Here is a 16,697-nt window from a genome sequence, read left to right as displayed (position 1 = left end):
GTTTTCTCTTCTTGTTTCCTCCCTGCACAGCGTTTCCTGTCATTTAACCCCTCCAGAAGGATATCAGCTTACGATGCACTCTCACACCCATACTTCCAGAGTCTCGACAGCACCAGCAAGAGTCTGTACGCCCAACCCTTCCCCAGCAAAAAGCCCTCCCTGGAGGAGAGAGCTGCTTGAAAAGACGTGGCTTCCCACTGTAGACAAAGACCCCCTATGAACTAGTCTTCCATAGCATAGCATAACATGCTGCTTTTAAAAATATCACCGCAACTATTGGTCGATCGTGTTTTGTCTTTGCCCTCACTACTGCCCGCTAATACGGATCAACAACACGCTGCCTGGAATTACGTGTTTAACAATATCAGAAGCTGCTCTCGTCTCCCACCCACCTTCCTCGAAGGAAGTTTGCCTGCTCAGTTGAAAATGTCAAGCCGCATCTTGACACTGCCAGGGATCATCCTTCTGTTTGCATAAATGCAATGCAAAGGACTTAATTGAGTCTTAGCTGCACATCACTGCCATAAAACAGCAAGGTCTTACGTGGGACCGTGTCCGTCTCATATGGATTAAGCAAATGTAGAACCACAACTACTGCATATTCAGGCCCGTTGAACGGAACCTCTTATTTTACACCTTAAGATATAATCGCTAATTACCTTTTTTTTGAGCTCACACTTCCAAAATCCTCTCAGTCACAGGCCAGGAGGATTTTTTGTATTGTTTTCCATCACATTGTTACTTCGGAGTTAAAACAGGAGAGTGTGGACACATCTCCTCGTGTGACTTTTTCTGATGACTGCATGACCACAGACACTCTAGTACTCTATTTAATATGGCATTTCATCACAAGCATCCTGGTGTCATTTGAATCGTCCAGGACAGAGCTACCAAATGCTTTGAAGCACTATTTAACACCATATTTCCTTGACATTATAATGTACTTGTATTTTTTTTCTTCAATATAAATTCCACATTCTGTTCACTTATTTTATTATGTCAGTGTTGATTGTTGACATTTTTTTGGCATGTTATGTCTTAATTTTAGTGAACTTGAAGGTGTAGGTTGTTGTAGAAAACTCGTTGATACGTATACCAAACAGTCTGCACCCTGTCGTCAGGGATTTAGTGCCGAGACGTAGTTAATGGATGACCCGCGCCGGGTTGCATGTTGAATTTAGGGTTGATTTAGAGCAGAAACAAGCTAAGATGGATAACAGAAAGAAATACATGTATGAAAGCGTTAGCGTGTAGTTCTGAAAGTCTAGTAAAAGTAGCTATAGAGTTGGCGAGTGTTAAGTTCAAGGTCAGGTTGCGAGATTCGTTCGAGGCTCGGAGAGTAATGTATAATCCCATGTATAATTCATTGATTAAGTCCAGGTTCTTTTCTTTATACGCAATGCTACATCCTTCCATTTCCAGTTTCACTTAATTGTCTGGATAGATCATCACAAAAAGTGCACCAAGTCCGCTAGATGGGTTGCTTTCAGTTCCTTTGTGTTTAGCGTGTGACGAACAAGGGGAGGGAAGGAAGGACGCTGCTTCAGAATTTAGCATTTAGCCTGGTGATTCCAGGTGAAGCTGTTTGATGAGGGATGAGGAGCTATAGACAGGCACTGTAGTACTACAAAACAGTCACACAGTTAAAGGGATAGTGCACCCAAAAATGAAGATTCTGTCATCATTTACTCGCCCTCATGTTGCTCCAAACCTTTCATGTGGAACACAAAAGAAGATATTTTGAGGAATGTTGGCAGCCAACCAGGTTTGGTTACCATTGACTTGCATTGTATGAACAAAAACAAACACTGAGGCTTTTCTCAAAATGTCTTTTTTTGTGTTCCGCAGAAGTCAAGTCATGCAGGTTTGGAATGACATGAGGGTGAGAAAATGATAAAAGAATGCTCATTTTTGGGTGAGCTATCCCTTTAAGCACTGATGCTTGATTCATTCTCTCAGGATCAGTAAACTCATTCTGTCACATTCCATGCTCAGGTCTATTTATGACTAGTTTTAGATTCAACAAGGTTTCAGGTTTTAGTTTAATCATTAATCTCACAGTAATCCTTATCGATTATGGTCTCAATGCTATCCGGATACAATAGTATTGGGTTATTTATATCGTTCACTTGCATTTCCATCAATTTGAACAGGTAATGAAACATACAGTTGGTCATTTCAGCATTTATTATTATTTTTATTTATATAATATTATTATTAATAATAATATTAATATTATATTTTATGTATTAGTTCACTGTCGTGCGGCAACTTTTGTACTGTTAACATGTTTGATTTCACAAATATTCTGTGATCAGCTATTCGTTGTCTCAATACATGAGTCTAACAAAAGATTGGTGTATAACGCCACCATTTTTCAAATCTCCACTGAACTGACGTTACGCTGGCACAGCTGTACCCTCCTCTAGATAAGTCTGTGATCGGATTTGGTGACTTCAGAGGGCATTAGATATCAAATAATGTAAACCAATGTAACTGTATGCCTTTATGTTTGTGGGTCTTGTATAGAACTAATCCGTTTTTTTAAGCTTGGTTAGTCTGGTGAATAATTCATAGTGTTTTAACATTATAAATGTATTAAATGTTAGACTTTGGAATGTACGACCCATTCTTGTTAGTGATGGAATTTGAATTTTGGCGTGTTGTCATGCTGAAAAAAATAGCACCTTTGATATTTGTCCATCTCAGTGCTTTTTTTTATATTTGTCCATTCCCCATGATTTTTTTTTTAGTGAATCTGTTGATTTCTTTTTTTGTTGTTTGAAATGATTTGCTTAGTCATTAGTCATTTTCAAAATCTATTTGATTTGTGTGATCTGATATCATTTTAAGCAAATTAAGTTTGAGACTGCTTGAAATTGCTGGACATTGGTACCTAATGTTTTGCTCCCTACATTTTGTTCTTATTTATTGACATTTCGTCTTTTTTAGTTGGCTGTACTGCTTCAGAAGGCATTCTGTCAATGTAATACTCAAATTTGTGATTGGACAGTGATGAACTAATGGTGCTACACCTCATGTCACTGCAGACTTGAACAACTGTAATCAATTAGGCAAACTTGTTCCCAAGAGGACAGTAACAATAAAAGTGTCTTTTTCAATATTCTATTATTATATTTTGGTTTCTTTTTATTGTATTGTATTTGACCATTTTTACATGTTCTCCCATTATGACTTAAATAATTTATAATGTACTCCAGACAGAGAATACTTTGAATTAAAAAATCATAAAGCTGGAAATTTCTATCCATTAAATCACAATAATGTAAAATGCTAAATCATCCACCATGAATACATATTCTAATCAATGTGCACAATGTTTTCATTCTGTTTGGCTGCTGCACAGACACCGTGTAATGAAAATCAGTTATTACCATTATAATACGACTTTTTAATGTTATTTTATCAGCAGCTTAATTATGATATTTTATTCATTGATAATCAAGTGTTATATCACTTTAGACTGCATCAAATGTATTTGGTTCATTCTACTTATTCTTTAAAAAATATGTAAACTGAGTGGAATGATTTCTGATGTTCTAGGATGTATCTCTATTTTATAATCATAATATGTATATCTTTTAATTTCTTATTTGTTGCTCTTTGTTTTATGGATTTATGTAATCATTTTTAAAAAGTAATTATTTTAGCCATCTTTTAACTGTGCACATTGATTAGAAGTGGGAAGTGTTGGTCAGGCTTTTCTTTTTGGCTGGAGAGTGATGTTTTTTTGTAAGCACCCGATCTGTGGTGTACATTTTTAATTGTTATTTGGCATTTTATGTTGTCAGCTTTGTTGTAAGATGTGGGGATGGAAAAATGTGTACATTAAAATATTTGTAACTTTTGTTTTATCAATGCTTTGATTGAAAGTCTTGCTCAACTGTATGTAATTCTACTGCTAAATCATTTTTGCGTTCTGCTTTAGCATCTATATTTTTGAAGCAATGAAATCGCATGTGGATGTACTGTAGATCACGTGCATGTGACATTAATTTTGTTTTTAAAAAAAATCTTGTCTGGTTCATCTAGTCATGATTAGTCCAGTAATGATGGTTAATCATACAGTAAGTAGAATGTATCTTCTTTTTATGATGAAATACTGAAATTCAGTTTCAAATGAATCTCTTTTAAGCTATGTTTTTCTGTTAAAACAGCACATTCTTACATTTAAAGCAGATGCTGTGTTGATCAATTCATTTCATTGAGCTACTGTTGTCAGTAAAGTGCAAAAAATAGTTTTTGCAAGAACCAAATTGAAATGAGAGTGTTGGTCATTGTGCCCTTATAGGACCATATTAGGATTTTTTTTTTATTTTTATAAGGGTGAATGAGATATGGAAGTGTTTTGTATCTTTGTTTTTTTCTGGACTGGTTTTGCTGCTAATGTTTGTCTTAGGCTCTGGCTCTTGTATGAGTTTTATTAAACTGGCCCACCTAAAGATTCCAATTTGCTGCCATTGAGAGAAAAAAGCTGCTTTCGCATTTGTTTTCTATCTGTATCTGCCTGACGTTTTCATATTTTTGTAAAATAAATATTCCAGCGTGTAAAACTGGGTTGTGAAATTGACTTCTGTGATGAGAGAGAACAAAACGCTTCCCTAAGTCTCAAACTTCCCACATGTGGATAATTGTTTTATTATTTTACTTTAAATAAAATAGGGGGTAATTTGATAAAGCTTGGGTCACAGCCAGTGTTAAAAGAAAAAGTATAGTCAATTATAAACCTTAAATGATGATAAAATCCCACAGTCAGTATCAATTATTAAATATCAAGTCATTATTGTACATTGTATGTAAGCATTGTAGTAGCAATGGGAAGAATATGCAATAAGGGACTTCCTCTCGTGATTGGTTGTGGTAAAATCAGGCTTGTCTTTTTAGGTACACAGTATAAAACTGCAACTGTCTGAGGAATTGGTGTTCCTATCCCTTTGGCTTAGGGATATAGGCTAACTGAATCACATTAGTTTAACCTTAGATCATTAGCTCTATATAGCAGCATATCAGATACTACAGAACAATTGATTTTATAGTTCTACAAACAAGTAATCACTTGTAAAAACTTATGTTCAGGCAGAAATTGGCCATTTTATGACATATGCTACCGTTCAAAAGTGTGGAATCGGTAATGTTTTTTTTTAGTGTTTGTATAACATTGCTCCTTTGTTGATTTTGATTGCTTCTATTGTCCTCATTTGTAAGTCGCTTTGGATAAAAGCATCTGCTAAATGACTAAATGTAAATGTAGTGTTTTTTATTGAAGTCTCTTATGCGCACCAAAGCTGCATTTAGGCTATACAGCCTCCAAAAATAAATGAATGTTGTGAAATATTATTACAATTTAAAGTAATTTAAAGGCTAATAATAATAATTTATTCCTTTGATGACAAAGCTGAATTTTCTGCAGCCATTATTCCTGTCTTCAGTGTCACATGATCCTTCAGAAATCATTTTAATATGCTGAATAACTGCTTAAGAAACTTTTCTTCTTATCGCTGTTGAAAACAATTGTGCTGCTGCTCAGCATTTTTGTGGAAACTTGTGGAAAGTTTAAAAGAACTGCATTCACTTGGAATAGAAATCTTTTGTAACGTTATAAATGTCTTCACTGGCATTTTTTTAACTTTAAAAGTCCCAAGTAATGCTGGGTAGGCTACGCACCACGAGATAATCGGGCTGATTTTGGGCCGATTTCTCCCCTTCCTCTCGATTATCTTGGTGGTTCTAAAGATTATTTGATCAGATTTACCTGTGGTGTGAGGTGTGTTAAGAGCGGCTGAATCTGCTCGCTGAAACATGGTGAATATTTACTATCAGAAATCCTGATGTGTGGGGGGGAACCCCGAAAACACCACACACTATAGGAGCAAAACAGTTAAATCTAGGATTTTTCCCCTCATGTTTGTGGTCTCTCACATTTTGAGTATCTTACACGATTTTACAAATCTTTTAGTGTGTACCCAGCATAAGAGATGGAAGCGCCCTCTAGTGTTCATGTTGAGCACGGCGTGCTGCTGATGAACCGCTAGGTGGCAATTATTCAGAAATCCTTGCAGTACACTGGCAGCCACCGTAAGCACCAGAGCCATGTAAACAAAAGGCTGATTTCATAGATTTGGGCCTATAGGTTTTAGGCAAAATCTGCAGAAATGGGCAAGCGAGATAATAGAGTGGTAAGTAAAGGTAGTTTACAAACTCGTGTCTTCCTAATACTTCAAGGGAAAATAATCGAGAGGCCTTTAAGCCGCAGTGCTAACGCGTCAAAACACTTAGCTAAACACATTAGCCACGTCCACTCACAGAATGAATGAACAAGGTTATTAGACATTTGATATAAATTGTGTTATGTGTTATAATTAATTGTGTTGTAAGTTGTGCAGGCTGGCACAACTTGTAAAATCTTAGTATTGCTGAGATTGCATGGCTAATGTATGTGGCTATCTGGCTCAGACATGCTAATTCGGCTAGCACACATTTAACTTGACTGTCCCGCTGTACAGAATGTTTGCTGCTGTATTTATGGTGAGCATATGAAAAGCAATGCATTAGTCTTTTTAAACTGGTTTTCTGTCAAAGCGAAATAATATGTAGTATGCGTTCATTTTAGTAGCCTGTACGTGAAACGTGGATGCTGAATGGTGTGTTTATTAAGCATGTCTTGTGATTGTTGATGAAATGGATTATGCATTTTAATATTTGATTGTGTTTCAGCCGTACTTGAACCCAATAGCTGCTGCCAGAGCCAGAGGACCTGTTCCCAACTATGGCACCACCATTCAGGATTATCTAAGCAGACCACGGCCATCATGGTATGAAGACAATCGAAGCATCAATTGTGGATATATGTGATTTTTAAGATCATATTTCTTTATGCGTGTCTCTGTTTGTTCTGTATATCAGGGAGGAGGTAAAAGAACAGCTGGAAAAGAAAAAGAAAGGCTCCAGAGCCCTGGCTGATTTTGAAGACAGAATGAACAAGGTAGAGGTTTTTTTTCTTCACTAGAGTCAGTGGATTTGCAATAGACTCAGATCTGCTTTCTGGATCTTATGTGCCTTAATTCGTTTGTCTCAGCGATGGAAGAAGGAGCTGGAGAAAAACAGGGAGAAGGTACTTGGTGGAGGTGAAAAGAAAGAAAAAGACAAGGAGAAGGAAAAGAAAGAGGTAAGGGTTAATGTAGAAATCTGGGATCTCATTAATAAAATATAAGTACAGTCAGGTTTTATCCTATATTTTATGGATTTCATCCCAAGTACTATGTCAAAAGTGAGGAATAAATAGGGATTTATAAAGGCAGAGGATGGCTTGAAAATATTCCAGTATGTGTTACAACTTTGCGCTCAAATACCATTAATCCAACATCAGTTATGATAAATTGGCAATCACAATATGTAATTATTGTTATTATTATTATTATTATTATGGTTTGTTGTTCTATTTAAAATGTATCTATAATTTCCTGATTTATCTTTGTGTTTTCCAGAAAAAGGAGAAGAAGAAAAAGTCCAGTAGGGTGAGGAGAGCTCTCCATTTTCATATCTAAAGCAACTGTAAACCAAAGATTAACTGATAATGGAAAAGTGGAATATTGGTTTCAAATAATGTCCCATATTGGAAGGAGGGTTTGAATTTGTAGAGTATTTGGTATCCATCTGGCCTGTTATCCATGGGTCGGCAGATCAGTGTTATGTGACTTAAAATCTAACAAATTCTGCTTTTGTTGTGTGTGGTCAAGCATTCCTCATCCTCCTCCTCCTCCTCATCGAGTTCTGATTCCTCCTCCAGTTCCTCCTCAGACTCTGAAGATGATGTAAGTCTTGCTTGTAGTTATATTTATATGTACATTATTTGGATGCATTGGTAAAATGACCATACCACTGAATATTCTCTGTTCTTCTGCCTTTTCAGGATGATAAGAAAAATGTGAAAAAGAAGAAAAAGAGGAAAAGATCCAATGCCCGGCGAGCATCTGATGACTCTGACATCAAGTCAGAGACTGATAGCAGGGTATTGTTTGTTTATCTGCAAGGGGAAAAAATGACACGGTTTAAATAGATTGTTCCTGCCAGTTAAAGAAGTATCTGGCTTAACTGAAACAATATTAATTTCCAGTGCTGAAATAAATGAACATAAAAACCTGAATTGCTGTGGTGGTAATGAAGAGACTTGTGAGACTGAGTCCTGATGTCCTTTGTCTCTAGGAGTCTTCCAAGAAAAAGAAGAAACTGGATGGAGAGATAGACAAGGTACTCAAGACTCATTTCAAGACATTAAAGAAATAGATCACACTATAAAATTATATTTACCTTCATGACATGAGTTTTTGAAGTGTTTTTTTTAATGTTACTATGAACTACAAATTTCAGTTTGTAATAATGTTTTACACTATTACTGTTTTTATTGTATTTTTGATCAAATAAATGTAGCCTTTGTTTGTGTAATAGACCTTTTTTTAAGAACAAAATAAAACAATGCGGCAGTGTATCGTATCATGTATTAAATGTTGTTTGAAAGGATGAAAAGGATGGCCGAATGAAGAGGAAAGCTGAAAGGAGTCACTCAGAGTCCTCAGACGGGTCTGATGTAGACAGAGATGTAATGTGTTTAAACGCTCTGTGACCTTAATATGTGTCATTAAATAGTTTTAGCACAGCAAAAACCACGTGACATGCTTAACTTATCTGTCAATGTGCTCGTTTTTTTTAGGCTGAGTCCAAAAAGAAAAAACACAGTAGTGAAGAGAAGGAGAAAATTACAGTAAGTCTACCAGTATCGTAGTTAAAGCAGATTGTTTTTTGTCCACATGAGGGCGGAAATGACTGAACATGCTACCCGCATCACTTACATAAATGTTATTCAGAGTGGATACGCTAAACAGAACTTCATAAATGACTGTTTTTTTTAATCTTCTATCTATTTACAGGACAAGTATAAGAAGAAAAAGAAAAAGAAGAAGCATAAGAAACACAGCAAAAAGAAAAAGAGGAAGACTTCCGGCTTTGATTTGGACTAAAGGACTAGTGAGTGTGGTGTCCTGCACAACAGGCAGCTGGAATTCGGAGTGGGAATGGAGACTTGAGCTCTTGCCGGACTGTGGGGGAAAAAAACTTTAGATATTTGTCAAAGTGACTCGTAAAAGTGGGTGCTTCTTAGCACCGTGCGGCTTTGTGGCCGACTTGGATGAGAGGATCATGTGGTTGGGGAGTTGAAAGGGGGGTGGGGTACATTATGTCAGGTTTGTGTTTGTTTTTTAAGCAGATGATTCTCAGTCCAAATAAAGGTCATTTACACCACTGGCGGCCCTGTGTACAGTATCTTTGTGCTGATGTGGATCTGCATGAGAAATGCTGGTTTCGGGTTGTAAATGCGACTGATTTGCAATAAATATTTATAGAAAATTCATGCTTCTGTGTTTCCCTATGAAGCTGACAATGGTTTTCTTTCTCTGATATTAGAACGAACCTGTGTTTCCTGCACTTATCTTCAGCGGCATGGCAAAACAACTATATTTTACCCAAGTTTTGAATGCGAGTTCACAATTTGTTAATTGTACAGTGGGGAAAATGTTTATTTGATCCCCTGCTGATTTTGTAAGTTTGCCCACTTACAAAGAAGTGAAGGGTCTCATTTTTATGGTAGGTTTATTTTAATGGATAGAGACAAAATGCCAACCAAAAAATCCAGAAAAATACAGATTATATAAAGGTTAGAAATTGATTTGCTTTTCAGGGAGTGAAATAAGTATCTGATCCCCAAGCAAAACATGACTTAGTACTTGGTGCAGAAACCCTTGTTGGCAAGCACAGAGGTAAGACCTTTTTTTGTTGTTGACATTTCTTGGCTGTCGTTTGGCAACTCGAAGTCTCGGCTCCCTCCACAGATTTTCTATAGGATTGAGGTCTGGAGACTGGCTAGGCCACTCCATGACCTTAATGTGCTACTTCTTGAGCCATTCTTTTGTTGCCTTGGCGATATGTTTTGGGTCATTGTCATGCTGGAAGACCCATCCATGACCCATCTTCAGTGTTCTGGCTGAGGGAAGGAGGTTCTCGTCCAAGATTTTACAGTACATGGCCCCATCCATTTGCCCCTCAATGCGGTGAAGTCGTCCTGTACCCTAGAAAAACAGCCCCAAAGCATAATGTTTCCACTTCTGTGTTTGACTGTAGGGATGGTGTTCTTGGTGTCATAGTCAGCATTTCTCTCCCTCCAAACACGGCGAGTCGAGTTAATGGCAAAAAGCTAAATTTTGGTCTCATCTGACCACAGCACTTTCTCCCAAGCATTCTCTGAGTCATTTAGATGTTCTTTGGCAAACTTTAAATGGGCCTGTACTTGCGCCTTCTTGAGCAGGGGGACCTTGCGGGCGCTGCAGGATTTCAGTCCATTGCGGCGTAGTGTGTTACCAATGGTTTGCTTAGTAACTGTGGTCCCAACTGCCTTAAAATCATCAACAAGCTCCTCCCGTGTAGTTCTGGGCTAATCCCTCACCTTTCTCATGATCATCCTTACACCATGAGGCAAGATCTTGCATGGAGCTCCAGACCAAGGCCGGTGGACAGGTGTCTTATACACCTAACGAGCTGACATTAGGAGTAACTTCAGGACTAATCTGTGTTCCACATGAGCACATAACCAGTCTGTGGGAGCCAGAATTCTCGCTGGTTGGTAGGGGATCAAAAACTTATTTCACTCACTGAAATGCAAATCAATTTCTAACCTTTATATAATGTGTTTTTTCTGGATTTTTTGTTTGATATTCTGTCTCTATCCATTAAAATAAACCTACCATAAAAATTACAGACCCTTCATTTCTTTGTAAGTGGGCAAACTTACAAAATCAGCAGGGGATCAAATAAATATGTTCTCCATTGTAATGCAATAAAACACCACAAAAAAAGAAGGTAAAACTGCATACAATTCTAATATGCAAAGTTCTAAACTGATGCTGTTCAAAAGTTTGGGGTTGGTAAAATCTTTAAATGTTTTTAAATAAGTATCTAATGATCACTAAGTTTGCATTTATTTGATCAAAAATACAGTAAAACAGTTCTATTGTAAAATATTATGACCATTTAAAATATTTTAAAACAGTTTATTCCTGTGAAGGCAAATCTTGAATTTTTTATTACTCATGTAAAAAAGTTGTGCTGCTTATAATGGTTTTTGTAAAAACTGATAATTAAAAAAAAAAAAAATTCAGATTCTTTGATGAATAGAAAGTTGGAAAGAACACCATCGTCTTTATTGACACTTTTGATCAATTTAATGTGTCCTTGCTGAATTAACCTATTAATATCTGAAAACTTTTGAACAGTAGTGCTTATATATATTAATCCTATGATACATTATTGTTAATCTGCGGTTTATGAACCCCATTATTAAAGGGGTCATATGATGTTGCTAAAAAGAACATTATTTTGTGTATTTGGTGTAATGAAATGTGTTTATGCAGTTTAAGGTAAAAAAAAAAACATTATTTTCCACATACTGTACATTATTGTTTCTCCTCTATGCCCCACCTTTCTGAAACGCGTAAATTTTTACAAAGCTCATCGGTCTGAAAAGCGAGGTGTGCTCTGATTGGCCAGGTATCCAGTGCGTTGTGATTGGCCGAATACCTCAAGCGTGTGACGGAAATGTTACGCCCCTTACCATACTGTGATGCCGTATCCCGGCGCGACGAGACAAAACCAATAAAACCCATTATAAACTAGGCATTTGTTGCATCCAGTGGGGACATAATTACGGATTATAATGATTTATACTGTCTTTTTATGCGTTGCATTGCATCGTGCCGCGTAAACATAAAACCATGTCTGCATTTGTGATCGGAGAAATGACAAACAACAAGCGCTACTCTACACTGCTCAAAACTCGCGTTTGAATCGTCAGTGGCAAATTCTTTAAATATGAAAACTTACTTACAGTCTGTGAGTCAGAACAGCCGGCATTGTAGTCTACTCCACCAGGATCAGGAAACAGTCCTCCATAAAATGCGCTCCACACATCTTTCAGATTTTTAGTCGTGTCCTCTTTTGGAAGGCCAAACAAAATAGTTTCGCTTTCGCAACGAAACACACAGCGTCTTCACGACATGGCGGTGGCAGCAACAATAAAGTTAGGCCTAGTTCTTTCTTTGTGTGAACATTTGGGCGGCTTTATGCAAATCTTCCCACATTGTGACATAGACATGTGGGGGCGTGTTTAAACGAGGCGTTTTAGGAGGGCATGGACCAGTCTTAACTTTTATAAAGAATATCTCTTTGGGTTTGAGACTTTAGTCTTTGCAACTTAAGGGATTTTATCTATTCACGAACAGCTTGTAACACTCCAAAGAGGACGGAAAACTTGAAATCGCATCATATGACCCCTTTAACCTTTTGATTAGGTAGTATTTCTGCAAATGACCTTTTGAAGTGCTATTTTAATACTAGCTGTGGACTTTAATGACACTTAAATTCTGGCTATTTATCTCAAGCTTTGCTCCGACTTTGTGTGTGATGATTCTTGAAAACATTGTTTTGTTTCTTAAGTCATGCATGGATTCAGGCGAAACTTTGCATGTCCGTGCATTGAATGACCCTGTGTCTGTCTGGAACTTGAATGTCAGTCTGCGCTGGTTTCACACCTGTAGCAGAGTGTGTGTACCGCAACTGTTCAAGTGAACTTTCCTCATGTGATCTGACACTGTGTGTTTAAGCTGTGTATATCTGCAGTGAATGTGTATCGGTGAGACTGTCTCTGGCCCTCAGGGTAACAGCAGTGTTTTGGAAGATCGACCAGGTGTATGTGTCCAAATGGCACGTGGGAGGGGCCTCAACTAGCTTCACTCATTTCCCTGGCAAATACTGTCACCAGTTCCCTTTTCTTGTCACACAGCCTCTAGAGATTATATAGCAGAAATGGAATGTGTTGGAGTCTCTATGTTTCTGCTCATGTTCACCATATTTCTAATAATTCCTGGTAAGATGCTTTTTATTAATTTTTGAATGAATGGCAGCAGTAATGTTACACACTAAAACTTTAAATAGAATTTATTTTTTTTGGCCAAAAAATGTGAGGTTAAGCCAAAGGCAGACAATGTTTTGGGATGTCATCTAATTAAATACTTTTCTAGAGTTAAAAATTTGCAGTAAAATAAACGTTTTTTATTTAACCTAAAATGTCATTCAAAGTTGCATACATGTCTAAAAAGTAGGATGGAAGGATACTCTGGAAAACTTGTCATTTAAATATTTGTTTGTAAATTATTATTTTCTATTGACGACTGTTGACTTAGAGCAAAAAACAACTTTCTCTGCACATTAAGGTTATTTCAAGTAGCAAGGTGGTATAGAACTTGAAAGAGTAGGACTGTGGTTTGGTTTTAATTCTGTAATTCTGAAATAGCGTGGCGATTACTTCCTGCATTTGGAAATTTTCACTTCCATTTTGAAATTTTCAGTGGAATATATTCCCACTGTAACCTCAGTTAGCAAACAAAGGTATATACAGTATGTATGTATATGTGTGTGTGTGTGTGTATATATATATATATATATATATATACCTTAAAATGTACAAAATCATATATTTTTGTTCATTTCAAACTATTTTTATTACTTATTTCTAATTAACTTGTGAGATGCTATTTCTTTTTTTGTTTGTTTTTGTTAAATGGAATTCGTAACGTTTTAACAAAAGCACACATTGTCCTATCATGATTGTAAAATTTCTGTTGTCTTATATTACAGTTTTCACAATTCCATTTCAAACTCACAAAATGTAATATATGTATATATACGACTCGCAGTCTTATGGCAGACGCTTCCTACATTTAGCCTTTCGTGTCACATGCTGCTTTAAAAATGCACAAACAATCATTCGAGGCTTATTGGATTATTCACGGTCAGGCTTTTGTTCATTTTCCAGTCCACTCATTTGTATGTGCATTTTGGTAGCAACATAAATGACCGTAGTGGATTATCATGGGGTGTGAATAGTCTAATGTTTGTTTTTGTTTGGGGACGCATAAGGAGTCGCTCGTTCACTTGTAGGTGTGAATAGCTCAATTCCTAACGCCTATTGTGGTGGTGGAGTAAGTGCACTGTTGCTATCCCCGCAATAATCCTCACCTTGTTTGGAGACAATAAGACCAGAACAGGCCAAGCACAATTATTAGTGATGTATTCATAGCTTAGTGTGGCATAAACACAGGCACGCTTTTTGCTTCCACTGAATCTGCCCTCTGGCCCTTTATGCGTGCAATAGGGGTGGTCTTTATTTATTATTTAGTGCACAACATGAGCCACGCAGTTGTAATGCACAACACTGGCTGTCAGCAGGCTGGCAGAAGCGAGTAAAGGGGGTGGAGATGGCCATGTCCGGGTAGTTAAGGGGCCTGAGAGCGATAAAGAGGGAGGAGTATGAGACTGTTTACCTGCTTGCTGCCTACCTGCCTGCTGCCATACGGCCTTGCCTAGCAACGTAATGCAGATTAACAGCTGTCAGTTAAAGCAGGGCCTCCACGGCCTACGCTCATTTAATCCATGCAAAATAAATCTTATCCTTAAGTAAATGAGATACATCAAGAATTTAGTCCAGTACGTTATCTTCCCAGCATCATGGGAGCTTTATTCTTGCGATCAGGTCTCCATGACTTCATGCAGTGCATGCAATGCTTGAGTGTTTGCTCACGGACCTGTTCAGACAAATTGGAGAGAACTTGATGTTTGATTACTATCATTCTGAGAAGCCGGTCAATATTTGCTCAGGCAGGTACAGGATCATGGCAAAGGCAGTGGTGATTAAACTGCACATCTGTGTATGGACTAATTAGTGATGTGGATAAATCCAGTGTCATGCTGGAATTGCAGATTGTGTGAGGGATGTCCTACTCTGCAAAATTTCTTTTGTAAGGTTAATTTGAAGTGTCCGAGTGAGCCGCAGGAGAAGGGAAGCTGCTCAGATTAGCAACGGATTTAGATGAATGTTTTAATCAGCAGAGTCACTGTTAATGAGAAACATTGCAGGTTCTTCGGCACAAATAACCAAAAACATTAATATTGAGAATTTGAGGCCTGGATTGGTTTGATGGTGTACATACAGATGGTCTTCCCTGCTTTATGGACAGTTGTTCTTGTGACACAGAAGTGTGCTTAATTGTACTGAATGTGCACTTGTAGTGTACTTCAAATATTGAAAGTATATTCTTAAAAACCTGTACTTTCAGATAATATAATATTCAGGAAAGGAAAGGCTAAATTTACTTTCTTGTCTGTTTCATAATTCTAACACACTTAAGCACACTTTTAAAAAGTGAATTTTGTAATAATTAAAAGGTTTTACTTTAAAATACATTTGAAATCATTGTTTTAATAAACTTCTGTCATGCTCTAAAGCAGTAGTTCCCAACCCTGGTCCTGGGGGCACCCCAACACTGCACATTTTGCATATCTCCTTTCTCTGACACAAAAATTTCAAGTCTTGGAGTCTCTACTAATGAGCTGATGACCTGAATCAGGTGTGTTTGATTAAGGAGACATGCAAAACGTGCAGTGTTGGGGTGCCTCCAGGACCAGGGTTGGGAACCACTGCTCTAAAGCACTATACTTGTTATATTTATATAATTGTTATTTTTATAACATACAATAGTTATACATTTATATTATATGTTATGTTATGTTAAAATTTTACCTGTAGTGTGTTATTAAAATTTACATTTGAATTAATATATTTTAAATGTACTGAGCTTCAACATTTCAAATATGTAATTGGAAATATATTTAAATATAAAACTACTGATTACCAGTAGTAGTGTAACGGGGCTGACAAGACATGAGACGTGCGGATCCATAAGCAAAGCTTTATTTGGAGAAGACAGAGACATGGTCATAAGACAGGCAGGGTCAAACAGGTATATGGCGAGCAAGACACAAGAATAATCCTAGGGCTAGCGTGGGTCGACGATTGGCAGACAGAGTCACAGAGGCAAGGCTAAAAGGGAGAATCCAGGAAAACAGGCGAAGATCTTCATGGAGTCGAGCAGGGAGTTCGCAAACGGCCTCTAGAGCTGTGACAGGACGAACAGGGAGTTCGCAAACAGTCTCCTTAGTCGTGACAGGATAGACAGAGAGTTCATAGACGGCCTCCTTGGCCGGAACGGAACAGGTGCATCCCTCACACTGGACACCAGACTGGGATACCGACGGACCGACCCCGACAATCTGGGTGCAACAGACAGGATGTGACATGACTCTGGATGATCAGCTGTGATGCGACGTGCATCTGGATGACTAGCGGAGGTGGCGAGACTCTGGATGAATAGCTGAGACGTGTCGAGACTCTAGAAGGTCAGCTGTGACGTGACGTGACTCTGGACGAACAGCTGAGACGTGACGAGGCTCTGGATGAACAGCTGTGATGCGACGTGAATCTGGATGAAAAGCTGAGACATGGCGAGACTCTAGAAGGTCAGCTGTGACTTGACATTACTAAACTCGACTCAGGAAGATCAGCGGTGACTAGACTTGACTGAGGAAGATCAACTGTGACCTGACTTGCCTCATGACGATCAACTGTGACTTGACGTTTGTGAACGTAACCTAGTGCGGGGGCCAAGAAGCTGCTGGATCCTTGTGTGGCCGAGTATTCTGTAACGGGGCTGACAAGACGTGAGACGTGCGGATCCATA

At 37.8% G+C, this 16,697-nt stretch overlaps 3 protein-coding genes across 4 annotated transcripts in view; all 3 read left to right on the top strand.

The window, feature by feature from the left end:
* cdk6 (cyclin dependent kinase 6) overlaps nt 1-1,678 on the top strand; it is a 40,874-nt gene extending 39,196 nt beyond the window's left edge. For both annotated transcript variants that reach the window (XM_016253794.1, XM_016253795.1), the window contains one exon: nt 31-1,678. In XM_016253794.1, the coding sequence (XP_016109280.1) occupies nt 31-180 (150 nt within the window). In that variant the 3' untranslated portion in view covers nt 181-1,678. The remainder of the gene's footprint in view (nt 1-30) is intronic.
* Nucleotides 1,679-6,053: 4,375 nt separating this feature from the next.
* Nucleotides 6,054-9,420, top strand: fam133b (family with sequence similarity 133 member B). Its single transcript, XM_016253793.1, has 11 exons — nt 6,054-6,197; nt 6,736-6,833; nt 6,925-7,003; nt 7,097-7,186; nt 7,506-7,535; nt 7,758-7,832; nt 7,931-8,029; nt 8,224-8,268; nt 8,537-8,617; nt 8,729-8,779; nt 8,946-9,420. Exons 1-11 carry the CDS (start codon nt 6,174-6,176, stop codon nt 9,033-9,035), a joined length of 762 nt encoding a protein of 253 aa, XP_016109279.1. The 5' UTR covers nt 6,054-6,173; the 3' UTR covers nt 9,036-9,420.
* Nucleotides 9,421-12,877: 3,457 nt separating this feature from the next.
* LOC107567965 (HEPACAM family member 2-like) overlaps nt 12,878-16,697 on the top strand; it is a 10,494-nt gene continuing 6,674 nt past the window's right edge. The window contains exon 1 of the mRNA XM_016253787.1: nt 12,878-12,988. Coding sequence (XP_016109273.1) covers nt 12,928-12,988 — 61 coding nt within the window. The 5' untranslated portion in view covers nt 12,878-12,927. The remainder of the gene's footprint in view (nt 12,989-16,697) is intronic.

The sequence above is a fragment of the Sinocyclocheilus grahami genome, unplaced genomic scaffold (assembly GCF_001515645.1).
Source record: "Sinocyclocheilus grahami isolate Dianchi unplaced genomic scaffold, SAMN03320097.WGS_v1.1 scaffold1202.1, whole genome shotgun sequence".
In the NCBI taxonomy this organism is placed as follows: domain Eukaryota; kingdom Metazoa; phylum Chordata; class Actinopteri; order Cypriniformes; family Cyprinidae; genus Sinocyclocheilus; species Sinocyclocheilus grahami.
The sequence above is the reverse complement of the archived record's forward strand: the minus strand, read 5'-3'. Positions and strand labels throughout refer to the sequence as shown.